This window comes from Lutjanus erythropterus, chromosome 22 (assembly GCF_056507025.1).
Source record: "Lutjanus erythropterus isolate fLutEry1 chromosome 22, fLutEry1.hap2, whole genome shotgun sequence".
Taxonomy (NCBI): Eukaryota; Metazoa; Chordata; class Actinopteri; order Lutjaniformes; family Lutjanidae; genus Lutjanus; species Lutjanus erythropterus.
In genome coordinates, this window is record NC_139338.1 from 15,039,620 (window position 1) to 15,059,260 (window position 19,641).

Consider the following 19,641-nt stretch of genomic DNA (forward strand, 5'->3'; position numbering starts at 1 on the left):
AAGCCGCCAGCGGTATATAACCAGCACTAGATGTGGGCTTGTTGTCCTGTGCTCCAGTAAGCAGCGCAGTTGGCAGTATGTCTTCTAGTTAGCTGGTCCTCGAGTGTCAGACTGTCGCCGCCATCACAAACACACATTCAGAGGCTTCAAGGTTGCGCGCTGTTTCCACAATGTCAAACTGTTTTCTACACTTTTGAAAAATGTAAAACTATACAGAACTGCAGCTGCGCAAAAAGTGGAAAGAACTAAAAAAATTAATTTGACTTTAATTTGTAGTGTCACTATTATCATTGCTTTGTTGCTGAATTTTGGTTTTGTAATTGTACTCGACATGCCTTCAGCTCCTTGCACCATGTTCTCTTTGTGAAAACTGCAGATAACCCTGTTCCCTGTTGGTCAGCCCCAATTCCTGTTTCTCCACATCTCTCGTCTCCAATTCTGGCTTTCTTGTCTGCTTTCACAGCCTATCTAGTGCTCCTTTTCTCACTCTGGCCTTCATACTGTCTTTTCTTCGCTCGTCTTCGCTTTATCTTCCTCTATCTGTCAGCCTTATATATCAGTCTCTCTCTGTGTACATCTGCTCCACTCTCATCTCTGCCTCTGCTTTTCAGCTTATCAGCTGCTTACTGTCAGCTTTGTCAGCCTCTCAGCCTTTTTTTTTCTTCTCCTCAAGCATCTGTAACTTTAACCTTACAAACACCCTCATTTAATCACATGACAGTCATACTATTAAGTTAAAACTTGAGTCATATGACGTTGAGGGAGAAGCGTCTTTTAAAGGAGGCTGAACACTGAAGTCTGTTTTAATCAGACTCACTGTCTGTCTGCTGAAGAGAGGCTTCATTAATCTCCTCCAATGAAGGGAGGGGAAATGGGAATCATCACTTTGTTCCACGCTGTCTTTCAAGTCTGACACACAAACTCTCACATTAGATCCAGGCACGTAAACATACGCAGGTGCGTGTGCGTGCACGCGCTGACTGTATGGTTGAGTGGAGAGGAGCTGTTGTTTCATAAGTCAGGTCGAGCCAGGGCAGACCGCCTGTGTACAACATTTTTCCACACCCTGTTTTTCTTCCTCAGCTCCTCCCCACTCGTCTCTTTGCTTTCTGCTGCCGATCCAATCACTGCATCCTCACTTATATTTGTCTCTTTTTCCAATCCCCCCAGGCGGCTACTCATATTTTCTCATGTTTTTTTCGTTTCACTTTATTCTCGCTTCTGCCATCTGATCTGTTTTTCCTCCTTTCTATTTCCTGCTTACGTCTCTTTTATGGTCCTTGTCATGGTTCCTTGATCATCTCAGCTTCATATATTTTTATATATAGACTTTACTTTGTTGTAATGGGGCCATTGGGCATTTGCATTAACTTCTCTGTTGAGATATTTTAATTGCTCATTTCCATTCTCACAGATTAAGAGGCCACTTGTCTTCTTATCTGTCTTTGTCTCTATAATCTACTTCAAATAGTGGATATTAGAAGGAGACTGTTTCTTACATGAAACAGACCAGGTGAATTCAGGTGCAGCTTTATTTTCTTCATGGTTGTGCTTTTTTTTTTCAATTAATCTCTTCATTATTTTTTCAGTTGGTTGATTAATCATTTGAAAATGAAAATGTTTGAAGACTTGATGTGACCGACAGTCAAACATCCAGATTAATTCCATTTAGGGCTGCAACTAACAATTATGTCCTTTATTGATTAATATGTTGGTCATTTTCTTGATTAATCGATTAGTTGTTTGGTTCATTAATTTATGAAAAATGTTGATGATCACTGTTTCCCAAACCCAAAAATGTTCAGTTGACTGTCATAGAAGACAAAAGAAACCAGCAAATATTCACATAATAAATAATGAAATAGGCAGTCTGGTAATTTTTCTTAGAAAATGGCTCCTAATGAGTAATTGATTATCACAGTAGTTTGCAATTAATATTATAGTTGGCAACTAATCAATTAATCCACAAATCGTTCCAGCTCAAATTCATAAAACCCCTTAGCATCAAGTCCTAGAATTTCCGCTCTAAATACCTTTTAAAGGGTTGATACATGACTGTATACAGTTTTCTTTGGCTGCACTGATCCACTTTTCTCAAATTCAGGTCAAAAGGAGTGACACAAAGTGGAAAAGTGTCCCGTGGCCTGACGAGTCCACATTTCAGTTTCAGTTTTTGAATCTCATGGACTTTGTGATGTCCTGGCTAAAGAGGAGAAGGGACCGTCCACATTGTTAGCAGCACTAACTTCAAAAGCCATCCTCTGTGATGTAGCCTAGGTTTTCTACTAAAAGGTCAAAAAAATAATATTTGTGCACCAGACAGGTGGACAAAAAATATCCCAACCTGCCACTTTAACCAACAACTTTACATTAGATGAGCTGGTTAGCTGATAACCTTTGCTACAAAAGCAAGAAAAAACTAAAACATTATATTCTAACCAAACAATTATCAACTCCAGAGGGGTTAATGATCAAACAAAAAATCCCCATAACAGAAAATCTGCAGAATCCAAACTCAAATTCCACGTCTCAAAAAAACCCAGGCTGTTGAGCACCTGAAGTCCTCAAGTCAAGAAAGACTAAGAAAGAATTTCACTTTCAAAACTTCAACAACAAGTGTCCTCAGTTCCCGAATGCTGACTGAGTGTTATTAAAAATGAAGGTGATGGAACACAGTGGTAAACATGCCGCCGTCCCAACATTTGCGAAACGTGCTACAGGCATCAAATTCTGAACGAGTCCTTCTTTACAAAAAAAAAACAGAAGAAAGTTAATCAGTGTGAACATTAAATATCTTGCCTTTGTATTGTGTTCAATTGAATGTTGAATTTTTTTTTTGCAAACCATTGCATTCTGATTTATTTACTTTTTACAAAACATCCCAACTTTTTTTTTGGAATTGGGATCGAAGCTTCAGCTAAACAGCTAAAACAAAAATTAAAAATGAAATAAATATGAAAACTAATGAAAAACACAAAACTACATTAACTCTGACTATTGTTAGTGATTCATTTAAAAGTGCCTTGAGGCCTAAGAAAATTAATTTAGCTTCTTTCTTCATGAAATATTTGCAAAGCCGAGTTTTTGAACATTTTAAATCCTGCATTTTGTACATCTGTTGGTTACTAGCTTGCAGTCCTCCTCTTCCATGCCTTTGTTCCTGCAACCTGTAGATTAGTGGAAGAGTGTGAATATTTATTGTTTTTGCGTTGGAGGTCCTTGTGTTCCAGACCAAATAGAATACAGACCCATTCATTAAAAGAGTGGCCCACAGCGCTACTCGAGGTACTCAACAGGGTATCTTTAATTAATGTTTTAGATGTAAATTTTCTAAACATTTAATCAATAAATCATGTCAGGACTACATTTTTTACTTGATTAACTCTGAACCCCTCAATCACCAACTGCAGCTGCTTCAGTGGCAGCGAAAGGCCTGAATCTAAAATCCCTCCTGCCTGTCTTTTGTCTTTCTCGGCTCTTTTAACTCATCATCTTTCTGCTTTATTGTGCATCCTTTCCTCCCTTTCTATTTCTGTTGTCTTAAGGGATGTCAGAGTATTAAAAACAGTTCCTAAGAGGGATCCTGTGGCATTTTAAATGTTGGTTTCTTTCATCACATTTTGCCGGCGACTTGTCATCTACTGGGAAGTAGCTCCCATATTAGGCGCTGCATTTAGCTGAGAAATGTCTTAAATGTTTTTTTAAAATCCCCAGAGCAATAAGCATCTTAATGCCTGGAGGACAAGCCACTCAAAACACAGACAGTAGCGGACTAATTCCAGATGTCTTATTTTCTCTTTCATGTTGTTTACTTATTCATTGTGTGAACTGTTTTGTCCTGTGGGAAATCACTGTATTAGTTTTATTCTTAGACCTCAATGTCAGTGGCTTGATCACTACAGTTTGGCCTATTATAGCAGTATATAATGTACACTGAAGTATCTGTGTATTTAAGTGTGTTGTAGAGATGTCACAATACCTGAAATTTTGTACTCGATAAAACACCAGTGATATTCCCCAATTCTTGATACCCAATTCAGTATCACTCGTAAAACACAATAATACAATTCAGTGATTTCAATATTTCATGTGTTAAATATCAGTGTTATTGTCAAAACTGGTATGTTGCGAGACCCCCAGCTGGAAGGCTTTCTTTCTCTTCCTTTGACATTTAACAGCAGAGTAAAACACTCGTAGACATATATGCTGGACTTGTCCGGTCGGAAATTACAAGAATTACGTCCCCTGTACCTACAACAGTGTAGAAGAAGAAGTACAATCATGTGTTCAGAATTTTTGGCATCAACTGAAGTACCGGTTCTCAACAGTGTATTTCAGTGTATTTTATTTACTGACACAGAGTCAGTTAGAAGTTTAGTCTTGTTTTTGTCTCTAATTCTCTCTGCTTCTCAGCTGTCAGAGGCCAGGGACAAGACACTGGAAGGTCTGAATCGAACAGTTGATTACAAAGAGCTAAAAGGCAAAGACCCTTCAACTGTAGAACTGGTCAAGAAGATTGAGCAGGTAAACAACATGATTACAAGGAGTTTATGAGTGTGTTTGTTAGTGTGTATTTGCCATCCAGGTCCTTAAACGGTATCTATTTAATGGATTTAGATAATATTTTCTTTAATTTCCCATTTTCTCTTGGGGCACAACCACTGATTATATCTCTACACATGTAGCTGGAGGTGAATCTTGCAGAGAGAGAGAGGCAGGTGCTGGAAAGAGAACTCCTTGTGGACCAGGTGACCCGACTCTTGAAGCCACTCAGCGAGCAGGCTGAGAACTGCCAACAGGACAGACTCTCGCTGGCAAAGAAGGTAGACAACAAGATCCACTTGCACACAGGCAAAGAGATGAGGCTCAGCACATAAATACGCACAGGTCGAACAACACAAACACAGGAATATACATTCAGATTAACACACAGATATCCCTGTTACATCATCCACCGGTTCATTCACAGTCTAGTCTTTCTCACAGACACCCTCGCACGTTGTTTGAGGAGCATGTGCGGTCCATGTGAGGAGCATGCAGAGTGAGCATTAAGGAGTTCACCGAGCATTACAATTTCCTCGTACTCCCACTTGCTCTGTCTCCTTCTTTCTCTCTCCTCAGTTGTCTGTATTACTCTCTCTCACACCATTTTTGAATAGCCTTAATAGCAAGGTTCATTACATTTTAGGGCTGTCACGATATCATAATAATATATAGAGAGAGATATAATAATAATGTTATGAGTCAAATTCATGTTTAACTTGAATGAATTGCATTCAGTACAAGTGTAGGGAGTTGCAGGGTCTGTAACCATAACTGTACAAAAGCGTTCAAAAAGTGCAGTTACTCTTTTTTTGTAATAACAAAATGCAAGTATATTTAATAAATATTTAAGATCAAAGATTCACTTACAGTACAAGCTAACTGACTAACACACAGTAGAGTAAATGCATGAACTAAAGGCACGGCACAGTAGGAGTAGGGTGGAACTATAATTAATATTGAATGATAGTGAAACGTACTGCATCATCATAGTGCATCAAGGCAGATCACGCACAGTGATTAGCTTCTCAACTTGTATTTTATGTGGATCAGAACATTGTTTGTGTATCCAAATGCATGTCGAATCAGTGTGAAATTGACCTAATCTGTGTGTGTGCATTGTCTGCCTGCAGTTAAACGAGCTCCGAACGCACATAATCGACACCAACCACCGTCTGATGGCCGTCTCTGCAGAACTTTCCATGAAACAAGCTGCTGCTTTGTCTCTCCAACAGGAGATCAAAGAGAAAGAGCACCAGGTCAGCTCTTGGTTGCACATTCTCCCCTAAGTCTCCCACTGTCTTTCCCATTACTCCTGTCACTCTCCACTGACCGCGATCGAAGAGAGCAGAAAAAGTCTCACTAATAATTTCTCTCTGTGTCCCAGCTTTCACCTCAAACCCATTTATTTTGCTTATTTGCACAGTGGAACAAATCAAGGGGTAAACAAAGGGAGACAAAGTTATATTCAATAATAATTTTCATAAATGTGGAAAAAAAACACCATGGGGTTCCTAAAAATAAAACAAGTGAAGGAAAAAGAAACAATGCATAACAAAAAAGAGTTTGAGCGAACAGATTAGATTAAAGCATCAAGGAATCAGGATTAGTGTTTAGCAACAGTGCAGAGCGTTTACATCTGCAGAATCTATGTTGTAGTTTGAGGAAAACAGACTCACCGCCAGGAGTCTGCATTAGCCGTTCAGCAGATGGACTTTTTTAGTTGTCATGCAGATGTTTTTCTGAGCAGTTAAAAGATGCGGTAAATGATTCTGGAGAAAGATAAGAACTTGGTAATCAGTGACACTGGATTTTTGGCTCTAAGATGGTTGATTGATGACCTGAGGATGAGAGTTAACAAATACTTGTGTTTTGGAAATGAGACTCAACAATCAGTTATCTTATAGAGCTGCGACAGGCCGCTCTCCTGTCACAGGCTGAATTTATTTAAAGGTTGAGAACAGAGCCAAAAGGAGAAGCATAAATCTAGTTTTCTCTTAGAATGCTGCTTGTTTATGTTGGTATAAAAGATAACATAAGTTAGAAAGCTGCAGAAGCGGGTCATGAGAACACGGTCCAGTATCAAGAATAAAGGCTCAATAAGTTGTTGTTTGTTAACTGGAACTGAAAGTAGCACCAGCAGCCCATTAGCAACATCTATATCCGTAGCGAACAAGAAAAAATCCATTGTTGTTTACATTTAAGCCACGCTAATTGCTCTGTTTGTATTTTATACTACTACTAATCTGTATCTGCCTTTCCATGCTTTTACCTTTAATACACACACCTGTTACTTTTTATTCCCTGACTCCTGTCTTTAAACAAAACAGTGACAGAGTCAAATATTCACTCTCCTTTTAACTCTATTTGGTTCTCCACCAACCCCTGAGGGAAATATACAGTTCTTTAGCTGCTAAAGGCTCCACTGTGTTTACCAGTTTGTCGCTAACTTTGTTTGTCTGGGGGCTCATCAGAGCTTTTTTGCTGAAATAGCTGCCTTCTGCTGCTGGAGACAAGGTTAATAACAGAGACGAGAGTGAAGCCAGACATTAAAATTGAGACCGTTACAACCAAACACTAAGTTGAAAGACGCTAAAATGCTACATAGAACTGAGGGGAACTGTTTTAGGTCCATTTACTCATACTAATTCAAGACACTGATAATATAAAATATTGATTAGTGCTTTACTAGTGATTTACGCTGACATCTTCAAGCTAAGTAAGATGAGTTAGTTTCAAATGTTTCAACATAAAATCCTGCATGATTAACTTTTCAGGAAATGTGTCAAAATAAGCAGTGGTTTTATTTCAGATACATTTCCTTTCAGAAGTGAGAAGCTCAATTAATGATTTTACTTGACTTTGATTGGCATCAGTTATTAACGTCTCTATGCTAACAACCACCTACATTATCGCTATTTAGTATTAGAAGTCTCTAAGTCTCCAACTCTGTGAGTCTTAAGAGATGGAAATAGCCATCAGCTAAATCATCATTTTAGCAAGACAGTTTGAAGTTCTGACTGATATGAGCAGAAAGTCTCTCCGCTTTCTGTCTCAATGAAAAATTAAACTACTAAAAATGAGCGGATTTCCCACTTGCCTTGTAAATGTTTCAAGAAGTGTGTGTTAATAACCTGAAGAACCCCTGCAGCTGCTGTACGCCTGCAGCGCAACCACAGACACAACAAGAAGCAGAAAATGCAGAAGCATAACTTTGCCCAAATTCTGACACTAATAGGACCATCTGTTTTCAGGCGCGTTTAGAATTGAACTGAGAGTGGACTGGGCGATAGGAATACAAAGTGAATGCTCCTCTCACACCGCCCCTGTGTTTCCAGATGGACAGGTGCCAGCAGCAGCTGGAGCAGGGCCTGCCTCCGTGCCCTGAGATAGAGGAGGAGTGGAGGAGGATGCTCCGAGACAAGAGGAGAAGACAGCGGGACAAAGAGGAGAAAGAGAGGGTAAAGAAACACACCGGCACACACAAAGATCACCGGTCAGGGATTGATTAAAGCACTGAGAGGCATGAAAAGAAGATAGAGTGACAAAGAAAGAAGAAGTGGAGCGGGGACACGACGCAGGGCAGGAATCGATTAAGATTCTGAGGGACAAAAGACGGCCGCTGTATACCTGAACATGCACAGAAAGAGAAGTGAGTAGGAAAGTCTCCACACGCACAGAAAGTAAACAGAAACTACAAACCCCAGTTCTAATAAAGTTGGGATGTAAGATGAATACAGTACAAAGAAACAATATTTAATGTTCAAACTGATTAAGTTCATTGTTGTTTTCCGAATTCTGAATTTGATGCATCATTTTCCAGTGTTTACCACTGTGCAACATCACTGTTTTCTTCTAACACCCAGTAAGTAAATGGGAGCTGAGGACACAAATTGTCGAAGTTTTGAAAGCGAAATTCTTTCCCATTCTTTCTTGATATATTCCTTCAGGTGCTTAACAGTCTGGGGTTGCTGTGTTTTGCACTTCATAATGCAGCACACATTCTCAGTGGGAGACAGGTCTGGACTACAGGCGGACCAGTTTAGTAGTTGAACTCTTCCTACAAAGCCACACTGTTGTAACAAGTGTGGTTTGGCACCGTCTTGCTGAAATAAGCAGGGACGCTCCTGAAAAACAGGTCTGGATGGCGGCACATGTCGCTCCAAATCCTGTATGTACCTTTCAGTATCAGTGGAGCCTTCACAGATGTGCGAGTTACCCATGTTGCCATGAGCTTTAACACATCCCCATACCATCACAGATGCTGGCTTTTGAGCTTTGCGCTGGCAACAACAATATGAATGGTCCCTCTCCTCTTTAGGCCAGAGGACAAAACGTCCATACTTTCCAAAAACAATTAGAAATATGGACTCATTGGACCCCAACTGCATTTTGTCACCTCTGTCCCAACTTTTTTGGAACGTGTTGCAGGCATCAAAGTTAAAATTAGTGTATATTTACAATAGAGTTAATCAGTTTGAACATTAAATATTTTGTATTTGTCATGTATTCAACTGAATACAAGTTAAAGGGTTTGCAAATCATTGCATTCTGTTTTTTATTTTGGTTTTGCACAGCATCCCAAGGTTTTTTTTAAATTGGGGTTTGAGGAATAGTTTCCACCGCATGCACAACCACAGGACAAGAAGGGCAGACTGGCTGACAAACAGAAGTAGAGGCTGTCTGCACAAGAAAGGCACACACGGGGATCAGCTGTGTCTGAAACCGGTCCAGCTGTCTGCAGCCTGCCTCTTCTTATACTCATCTGTGTTTTCTCACCCGGTTTATTCCTTTTTGTAGCCACTGACAAAAAAAAAAAATAGGTAGAAACCTGCAGAAACTGAAATGTTTGTCAGTGTATGTGAATTTAAAGCTTTTTTCTGACTTTTGGAGTCACTGATAATCGTGCCTTTTAAGCCTCTCCTTAAAATGTAAATGTGTTTTGTGAACCTGATAAGACAAATATGTTATTTCCTGTTTATGTATTGGCAGCTCCTGCTATTTTTTTTTTTGCTTTCAAAGCCATTATTCCTTGTTTTGTGTGCGCGCCTTAGATCACATGCCAGCGGATAAACTGTTCATATGCATGAGAAAATCGCCATCTCTTTGAAGTCTCAGCGAGATTTAGGCACAGTTCATTTGCATGCTGTTGTGGGGTGAAAGTCAAAGGGAGGACTGTGGTGTCATGAGGACGTGTGCACACTGGGAGATTTTTTTCTTCCCAGCAGGAGTCCGCCATGGTTACAAATTGATCCATCAACCGTATTGGGTTCAAATCAATTCTGTCAGCCTGCTGTCAGTATTCCACAAGCCATATTTTAGTTTTAATGAAGGAGGAATGAAAGTTTTCTATAATCTCTTTTTTTCTCTGTTTAAAAACCGTTCTGACGTGATTGAGGTGTTTATGTGTTATCACTTAATTAGCGCTAGCAGGCACCTATTGTTTGGTCTTATTGTTTAAAGAGATAATAGACAACCTTTTTGCTTTAACTCATCATAATGAAGTAAATGTTGAATGCACAGTGTAATGGCTGTAGAATAATGACACAATCTGTGTTTAGATTGGTTCCTTATCAGCCTAGTTTTCATTATGCAGTTCTGTCTGCCACTGGGCGCCATATTTCCCGGAAAATGAGGCTCACTTTGTAGACTAAATAAATGAATAGCTGTGCTTTTTCTTCTAACACCCGGGGACACTGGCTGTGACGTCTACCTTGCTGGACAGCTACAGCTGATACACCTGTTGTCACCGTGCAGACAGCTTTGCTGCTGTGGGGTCGCTACTGCCAGGTCCGTCTCTCTACACCGAGTCTGAGCTTCCAAGAGACGAAATAAGCTGCAACCTGAAAGAAAAGAGAAAGCGTACTGCCTTTCACAGGACTTTTTTTCATGTCTGTGATATATTCTCCAGATATAGATGTTGACACTGTAGTGAAAGGTTTCATGTTGCTGGTGTGATGTTGATATGACCATCAACACATCATTTTCACTTTGATGGTGGGGTTTTGACTCTGGGGAAAAACTTAAAGCACTCTAGTTGTCTTTGCAACAGCCGCACAAACACCAGTACCACTTGAAAAAGCTGGAAAAGCTGCCTATTTCCACTTCAATTTACAGTATTTAAAGCTTTGCCAAAATGATGATTCAACCCTTCATTTCAACTCGAAGAATCATTGAGCCTCATTTACAATGATGCTAAGTAACAGATAAGGTTGTTCCAAAACATTTGGGCACCAAAGAAAAGGCTGACTTTCCAAATTCAGACCGTGCTCAGGGGACTTTATTTAAGTAAGTAGTGTCCACTCCAGCATCATTGAGCTGTAAGGCGGTAGCTTTCCAATCTTTTCCTTTATGATATACGGCATATATGCTGTATGTTTGCTGAAAATCATAGTGGGTTAGGAATTGTTTCGCCTTTTTAGAACTGAAAATATACATCTGTGACCCATTTTTGAAACATCTATCTGTGCTTAGGCTTGAAAGCTGTAGAGAGGGTAAGGTCAGAGTGTATTGAGTTTGGACACTGTGGGTTTTTCTGTTTTTATGGGATTTGTTGACATGAGAAACAATACAGAATACCAGCAGCCTTGTCCTTAAATGGTTTTAGAAGCCTACCTGTCCGCTGAAAGAAAAGTACTTTGAGGGGAAAAAAACAGCTTTCATCCGACGTTGTTGTGCACTGAACATCCTGTTGGTGTGTCGGTGTCATCTGAGTGTCATAACCTGCCAGTCAGACAGATGAACAAGAGCAGCTTACCGTGTCGAAGTATTACTGTAGTCATCCAGAGGATCTCTAGTACCGCTCATCTCTCTAATGTGCATACTCAATAACTGAATATGAAAACAGCATAGATGAAACTTTAATCAGCCTTGTGATTCTGAACTCGAGCACTCAGCTGTTCACTGGAGCCCTTATTTGTCTTGAGAAGTTAAAAAAAAAAGAAGTAATTATTCCATTTTCATGATTAAAATTCAGGAAAATCAGATTTTAACTATTTAGTCCAAGGTCATGCAGTCTTACATCAAATATTAAAACTGCCTCTGGTGTGTGTGTGTTTGTGTGTGTGTGTGTGTGCAGCTGGCTGAAGAAGAGGAGTGGAACCAGTTGCCTAATGGAGTGTACACCACAGCTGAAATCCGTCCCAGCGCCTACATCCCCGAGACCGACCTGCTCCCTCTGCCCAAACCCTACGGAGCGCAGGCCCCCTTCAAACCCTCAAAGTCAGGAGCCAACATGAGACACTTTCGCAAACCAACGCTCAAACCCTTAGAGACATAGAAAACGACGCGCATACACTCAACAAAACTAGAACTGCACCACTTTTGTATTTTGTCCATTTTTCATTAGTTACAGTAAAAGACCTAAAACAACTTCTCTGCCACAAAAGATTTATTTTTCTCCAATTTTGTTCACAGATTTGTTAAAATCTTTTTCTTGTTTGTGAGCACCGCCTTGGGCTGGTTAGTATCAAAGGCCACTCTAAAATGTGTTGTTTTATCTTGATAAAAGACATTTATGAGGCACTGACCTGTGGCTGTTTGACACAGGACTACAGATATAATTTTTCCCCGTTAGGGCAAAGTCATGGCCTGCCCTACTACGCCTCTGGTTACCCTAATATTCTTACAGTAACACTAACCAGCTGCTCCTCATGCCTAAATCTAACCAACCCATCCAACTAAGGCAGTGACTACTGGCCAATCAGAGGCAGAATAGGGGAGGTCATGACTTTGTCCTCCATGGAAAATAAAATGGTATTCATAACCATATTTGAAACAGCCATAGTTCAGTGCCTAGTAATTCTTTTTTTAAGATTAAGCTGACTGAACTATGCCTGTCTCATATATGGCTACATATAACTTTTTTTCCAGGAGGGCAAAGTCTTATTGGCTTTTCTTACTCTAAATCTAACCAATCACTCCTCTCTCTTAAATATAACTAACCCAACCAACTAAAGCAAGTACTAGCCAATCTGAGGCAGGGTAGGACAGGTCATGACTTTGCCCTCCTGAGGAAAAGAATTGGTATGTGTAGCCCTGCGTGAAATAACCATGTTTAAATTGTTTTCTCAGGAGGGCAAAGTCCCTGTTCTGGTCCCTATCCAATCACTCCTCATGCCTAAACCTGACCAACCAGTCAACGAAGGCAATGAGTACTGGACAATCAGAGGCAGGGAAGGGCGGGTCATGCCTTTACCCTCCTTTCATCATGGCATCACACTAGTACTCGTTGCCTTTGTTGGTTGGGTTGGTTAGGGTTAAGCATGAAGAGTGACTGGTTAGTGTTAGGTTAAGCATAACAAGGCAAACCAGTCTGAGGCAGAGCTGGATGAGTCATGACTTGGCCCACCAGGGAGAAAAGCGTCTAATTATGGATTTGGATAGATTTTTTGGAGAAGGAGTTCTCACCAACACAGATTTGAACACATTTATGAGCAGAACTCGAGAGAAACAAATGTTTTGTGTGCAAAGAAAAAGTCTTTCATTTGCTACTTCAACTCATGAAAAATGGAGACAAAAACGAAAGTGCTGTATTTGTATTTCTGTTGAGTACATATTCATAAACGTCTGGGTGCTGGCTTGTTTCGGTGACCTTCAGAAACTCCACTCGAAGAATCAAACAAAATTTCAAAAGCAAATGAGCATTTTAATTTTCAAAAGATTTTCCAGTGCATGTCGGTGATTTGGCTTGTTTCTATCACACACGTATTGATCTGGATCTGCTCTCCACACACGTCTCAGTGCTGCTTCTTGTGTTTCTTCTTCTTGTTTTTGTTCTGTCCTCATTGTCCAGCATACCACTCTTGTTTTTGTAAGAGCATACTTGTGGACTGCATCTGGTTGTAATTTTGCTTCCTTTTTCTAGATTTACTGGCAAGAGCTTGTTTACTCTCTTGCATGCAGTAATACTAAATACTGTAGGAGAGTAGAGGGGAATTCAGAGGACATGGGGGAGATAAGTGTGTGTGTAATGTTACATCATGTTCAGCAATAAGAAAAATATATTTATTTCTGCAACACATCATTATTGTCTTACTAGTAGCGTTCTCTTCTATAAGCTAAATTAATTTCTCAGGGAAACTGGAATATTTCAAATATTCTCCAGTCTTGTTGCCGTTTCATCTGCCGCACTTGTAATCTTGCAGCTGATGAATAAATTGTGATGGGTTTAAGCTCTAAGCTAGGCTAAGAGTGCCTGCTTAATGCCTGAAATGATAAATGTAAATACAGAGAGCAAGATCAGGCAATGAAAGAGCATAGAGGATGACAAGAGAGAGGAGAATTTAAATGAAGAGGAGCGAGAGATGGCAGTCAGAAAAGGTGGCAGGAGGAGAGTCAAAGGGGGGTGAAAAAATGGATGAAAGGGGAGCTGTAAACGGGATGGAGAGTTCAGAGTTGTGACCGAAAACAAAGTCACTTATCTTTGAAGTTTGCTGGAAGTTGTTCAATCTGCTAATCTTAATGTTGAGGTGAAAGTAGCTGTGGTGTCAGTGAGCGTGTCTTGAAGCCTGTAAGCACATGTGTGATCTTGATCAAAAAGTGTACGCACATGTTTGTGTTTTGGAGAAAAATAAACATCCGAATAGAATTTAAACAGCGGTGTGATTGATCTGATTATTGTGAGAATAAATTTACAGCAGTAAAGTTCAGCTTGAATCAGCTGTAACACACAGAGGTTCCCAACCTTTTTCTTGAAGGGACCCCTTTACTATTATTAAGTAAACTGACATATTTTATCCATATTTCAAATGATATTTAATGCATAACAATAACAGTACAGAACAACTGATAAAGTGTAGAACAACTGATTTGGATGCATTTTGAGCAGATTATTTCCTGTGAATATTTCATTAGAGATAATTTTTTTCTTGGTATTTTTGTAGCTTTTTCTACAGTTCTGTCTGTATTCTTTTATTCATTGTTTAATTTTTTTAACAATCATACATACTTAATGGGCTTCTTTTTTGGCAAATTCAGTGTTTTCTTCTCCTTGATGTTTGGCCACTGTTCCATTAGCTCTTCGGTTGTTTTTCGTGCATATTTCTCTAATAAAGTTTATATCTTAACTAATTAACTAAAAAATAACAATTTCATTTAGTTTGGGGTTTGGAACCAGTGCCATAGAGGAGGCATGGAAATTGTTAACTATGAGTAAGTAGTGATGTATATATGGATTAAATAAATAAAATTGTAAATCGTAATTCAAGTCTCCTAAAGAGCCGAAGTTTTTTATTTAGCAGGCTCATGTCACACGACTGTAGGAACCTATGAGACACGAGAGCCGTCACACACATCTGCATCAAACTTGAGAGAGTGGCAGAAAGGAAGCATAGCGTGGTGTCGCGCCGCTTTTCAAACGTAGATAAAAACCTCTTCAGACATTTAAAAACAACACGCCCTCAAAGTTATAAGGGGTGAACAAAACAAAAGGTATTTTATCATTTTTATCACAGCATTTCTGTAAAAATAGACCAGTGGTTCCCAACCTTTTTTCCTTCAGCCGCCCTACGTCTGTCTAAGAACAGCTGAGCTTGCTTCCATTCTTAGAACCTTTACCTTTGGTAAATGTTTCTAGTATAACTTTGACATTTTTCTTTCAACAACCCAACAGAGTAAGTTTATATGCACTCATGCTTACCAAAATAAAAGATTCATTATCAGAGCTTGAGAGGTTACAGAGGTGCTGCCTACTAAGTAGCCTATTGTCTTTTTAGCGAGGACAAAGCCGTGGGGACTTCTTGTGATTTTTGTCATCCCCTGGGGGCCTGAACCCGGGGCTGCCACCTGTCCCGTACAACACAGGATCGTCCTTTATTGAAAAATAAAATGCACTGTCCTGCACTGAATCAATACAGGATGCAATCTGTCCCATATTTTCATGCACACCACTCTGATGCGTAACACTGTCTTCACATACTTGGAAAGACATGAGAAATAATAAAACAGTTTCTTTATTCGTAGAGAGGAAGTATCAGAATTACGGCAAGTTGTCTGTCACTCATTGTCATTGTTTCCCTGGTTAAGGAAACTCAGACTTTTGTTTTTGTTTCATCGGCAGTAAATACCTTTAGCTCAGTCCACTTGTAAAAAAAAGAATCTGTCCAAATACAGATCCAAATGGCAGACAGACAGTAGATCAGTCCTGTCAGTGAAAGTGAGTACAAGGAAAACTGTCCAGTATTTTCTGTTGTCTTTGGTGGACTGTCCAACCTGGAACAAGTATAAGAGCAGAGGCCCAGAGTGGAGTTATGTTTATACGTGATCTGAATCATTAATATAACTGATGCAACTTTGCATTTCTCTTATTGACTTTTTTTTACATTAATATTAGCAGAGTAGCAGAGGACCCCAAGATCTTGGTATATCAAATTAAAAAAGTGTAGTGTTGCCCAGCCCTGTCTGATACTGTGATACTATATAACTGAACTTCACCCTCATCATTTAGCTGTTGACCACACTGACAGTGAGCATTCATGAATATTGTTCCTCAAATCTCAGTGTGAAAGCACTAATTATTGAAACAGCTGTTTTTTATTAATGATAGAAGCTAATTTATATTCACTGTCATAAAAAAGGAATTTTTACTGCTGCAAAAAATAAAGATCTGCTGCTCACTGGAGGCTCATACATGTTAACTTTCTAATTCATAACCTTAAACTGTGATGATATCAGTGTTGATGGAGAGCTCGTCTGACAGGGACGGGGGGCTGCGACAGACAAAAACCTTCAGCTGTAAACTGAGTTTGCAACACAAACGGTGAGCTGACGTCTTAAAAGACTCAAGGAGGCAGCATGTTCAGTCTATTTGACTTTGAGGCAGCCCTGTCCACCCAGCGGTGTGTGTGTGTGTGTGTGTGTGTGTGATCAATCCACCGTGAGCTGATGGTGAGAGCTGTCAGATAAACTTAGCCCCTAACTGTTTGTGCTTATTAGCCGGCTACATAACACTGCCTGCATAACAGAGTGTGGAGGAGGCAATTGAGTGGGGAACGGGCGATTTGTTCACATTTAAAAGAGGAATTCCCCAGAAGAGAAATGATTTGAGATGACTGCACCGAGCTGGTGATGCTCAAGGTAAAAAAAAAAAAAAAAAAAAATTGTGTAACATGGAAGTGATGTGGGTGTAAATCAAGCCTGTATAAAAGCATGATGGGTGTGTTCCTCAATAAATGTGACTCAGCGTGCATCATGACTGATGCTGAGTTTATTCCCTGACTTGAGTGGAAGTCTGCTGAGTCTGTCCAAAACATGCAGGTATTTTTTTTTTTTTAGGAATCTGAGTGCCCGCTCCCTCCTTTCCGCAGCTGTTCGATGTACGAACTGTTTGACTGTGAGCGTCCGCAGAGCAAGCTGGCTCTAAATATTTCAGGCTTCAAAGGAAATTGATTGGAAACAATGTGAGTGAGTCAAAGCCTGACTGTTGCCACGAAGCCTCTCTGCACACAATGTTCCTCAAAAGTTTGACAGAGGAAGACAAAAGTACAGTAAGCTTGAAAAAGATCTCTTTATTTACAGCTCATCTTACAAAAGTCTGAGTAAACATAAGGAAGATTAATGATTAAGAAATCCCTTTTTTTCTCAAATGAAAAGACAACGTGAGATGTAAATCGCAGGTCTTAAGTCTCAGGGTGCCAACATTCAGACACTGAAATGGATTATAAACTCATACCACACACACACACTCACCCACCATCACTACAAAAGAACTTCTCCACTTACAGTAAGAGCTCGGTCATGATTGACGGCACGCGGCACGTTATTCAAACCAGACCTTTCAGCGTGCAGGCGTGTGCGTGCAGGAAGTCTGAGTAACAACAGCCTTTTGTATTATTTCGATTCTTATTAACTCTGTACTGTCCTGGTTCATTTTATGGGTTGTAGACTGATTTTGAAATGTGCTATCTAAAGAAAGTTACTATAAAGTTGTAGATTTTCCCCTCATGAATTAACTTATGAGTAAGTTTTTTTAGTACCAAATGTGGCACAGACTGTAGACGGAAAGCTGGCATCGAATGTCAGATCATATTCATAATCTTTACTTTCCCTTTGATTGGTTTCTGATTTGGTAAAAGCTACAACCCTGTGAAACAGCAGCAAAAGCAGAGAATGGTGATTAAGTTGACAAACTGTTAGTTAACTTACATTAACCATCATAAGCTTACAGGTTATTTCCTCTTTTAAAAATTACATTCTCTCACTTTAAATCCAAATCGAGCTGGACTTATTTTAGTTAGTCCAAGTTCTCAAACGTGAAGCATGTCTCAACTCAGGTGACAGTGAGTAATATGTAGAAATACCTCATATTTCTCAATGTTGGCTACCATTCTGTACTAAAAATGTGTCATTTCTTTTGTTTAAAAGTTACATAATCACACTTTAAATCCAAATTTAGCCAGTTTTACACTAGTTTGGTTAAACCAAAGTTCACGGTCACCTGTTGTTATGACCATTTATGAATTTGTTCTTGTTTTTTCCTTTTGCTATAGTGTCTCCTCTCCCTAGTGTGTGTGTGTGTGTGTGTGTGTGTGTGTTGCTGCTCTAGTGTGAATTGGGAACAGGTGGCGCTGGATGATGATGATGATGATGACGACGATTGCTGCCGCGCGATTGGTCAGGGGGCGGAGCCTTAGGCCTACATGAGCGCCGACGGCCTGCGTTCTCCCTCCTCCCCCAACCTCCCCACCGCAAAGAACCGCCAGCACGGTGTGTTACGAGTTGTTTAGTTTTGGTAATGTTTGTAGATCAGTAGATGACTGTAGTAGCTTCGAGTAACTTGTTGATAGCACCCCGAGCATTTTTCGAGTAAGCCTCGAACCCTTGAAACCTTTTGTAAATACGTGTAAATAGCAGGGCAGTTTAGTGGGCGGGGAGCAGCTTTTATTTTGGTGAACCTGTTTTCTCCTGTTTATGTTTTTGTTAGGAGATCAGGTTAGTATTTTGTCGTTCTTTTCCCTTTTGTTTTCGTTAGGTAAGTTTAGGGTTTTCCTTGGATTGTTTTGCTTATTGTTTTGGCCTGTGTTTCCCCCTGAAGCAAAATAAAAACTGCTCATTTTTTTGAACCTGTAAACGTGGCTGCTGGCCTTCTTTGGTGTGGGAAGACGGAGGGAGCACATTATCTGTTGTGTCCAGGGTTCCCGTAGACCGGGACATAACACCTGTGTTTAGAAAATGCTGGACATTTCTTTTCATATGCAATTTGCAATTTCATATTATGATACAAATTATCTAGACAAAAGTGGCTGTACAGGATTGACAAAATAAAACTGTTCTTTGTATTTCTCAAAGTAGAGTATCATTTTGTACTGTACAGAAAAATAGATATCTTTCTATCTTACAACGTTTACTAAAGTGAAAAGTAATTTTTGTATCTGTGCCGTGATTTGGATCTGCTTAGTGCGTTCTGCCTTGGCCCATGCTTCACCTTTCCACCAAGTTCCATGAAAATGAGGCCCCTTGTTTTTCCCATAATCCCGCTGACAAACAGACAAAAACAAATGGCACCAAAAATGTGACCCCTGCAGCCCTTTTTGTCCTACATTCAACAGCCAACAACAAACCGTGAAATGCACAAATATTTCAGACATGTTAATGATCACAAAGCTCAAAAATCCTTCCTGCCCGTCTATTTTTTTCTTTGTGAACTGAACATGTCCATTTGGTTTTTGGAATAAAGTAGCAATCTGTGTACTAAATATCTGGAGGGGGCTGTAATTTAAAGTCTTTGCTGGTGCCAGTCAGTCCCACTGAGTTACTCAGCTGCACAGATTGTGTATAAGTCAGTGTTAAAATCAGATTTAATGCACAGCAGCGACTGACTGGCCATATCAAGCTACTCCGTCTTCAAAGCTTTTGTCAGCATGTAATCAAGTTGATGGGGTGCAGCGGCATTACAGGAAAGCACAGGAGGATAAACAAGTGTGTTTGATTTATAAATACCGTTTGCAGGACTTGACATCGACGTTCATAAATTGTAAAGTGGAGACGTTGCGGAGAGAATTGTTGCTGCTATAGAAATATGAGTTCGTATTAATAGCTGCCTGCTGCTATTGATTTTCACTAAAAATCTGAAAAGCATGTTTCCTCAAACTGAGTTCAATC

The 19,641-nt window shown here is 39.8% G+C and overlaps 1 protein-coding gene across 1 annotated transcript in view; it reads left to right on the forward strand.

Annotated features, from left to right (window-relative positions):
- Positions 1–12,263, forward strand: part of ccdc146 (coiled-coil domain containing 146) — a 66,905-nt gene extending 54,642 nt beyond the window's left edge. Inside the window, exons 18-22 of the mRNA XM_084710706.1 lie at positions 4,414–4,524; positions 4,686–4,823; positions 5,676–5,801; positions 7,881–8,003; positions 11,621–12,263. Of these exons, the coding sequence (XP_084566832.1) occupies positions 4,414–4,524; positions 4,686–4,823; positions 5,676–5,801; positions 7,881–8,003; positions 11,621–11,821 (699 nt within the window). The 3' untranslated portion in view covers positions 11,822–12,263. The remainder of the gene's footprint in view (positions 1–4,413; positions 4,525–4,685; positions 4,824–5,675; positions 5,802–7,880; positions 8,004–11,620) is intronic.
- Positions 12,264–19,641: the final 7,378 nt, after the last annotated feature.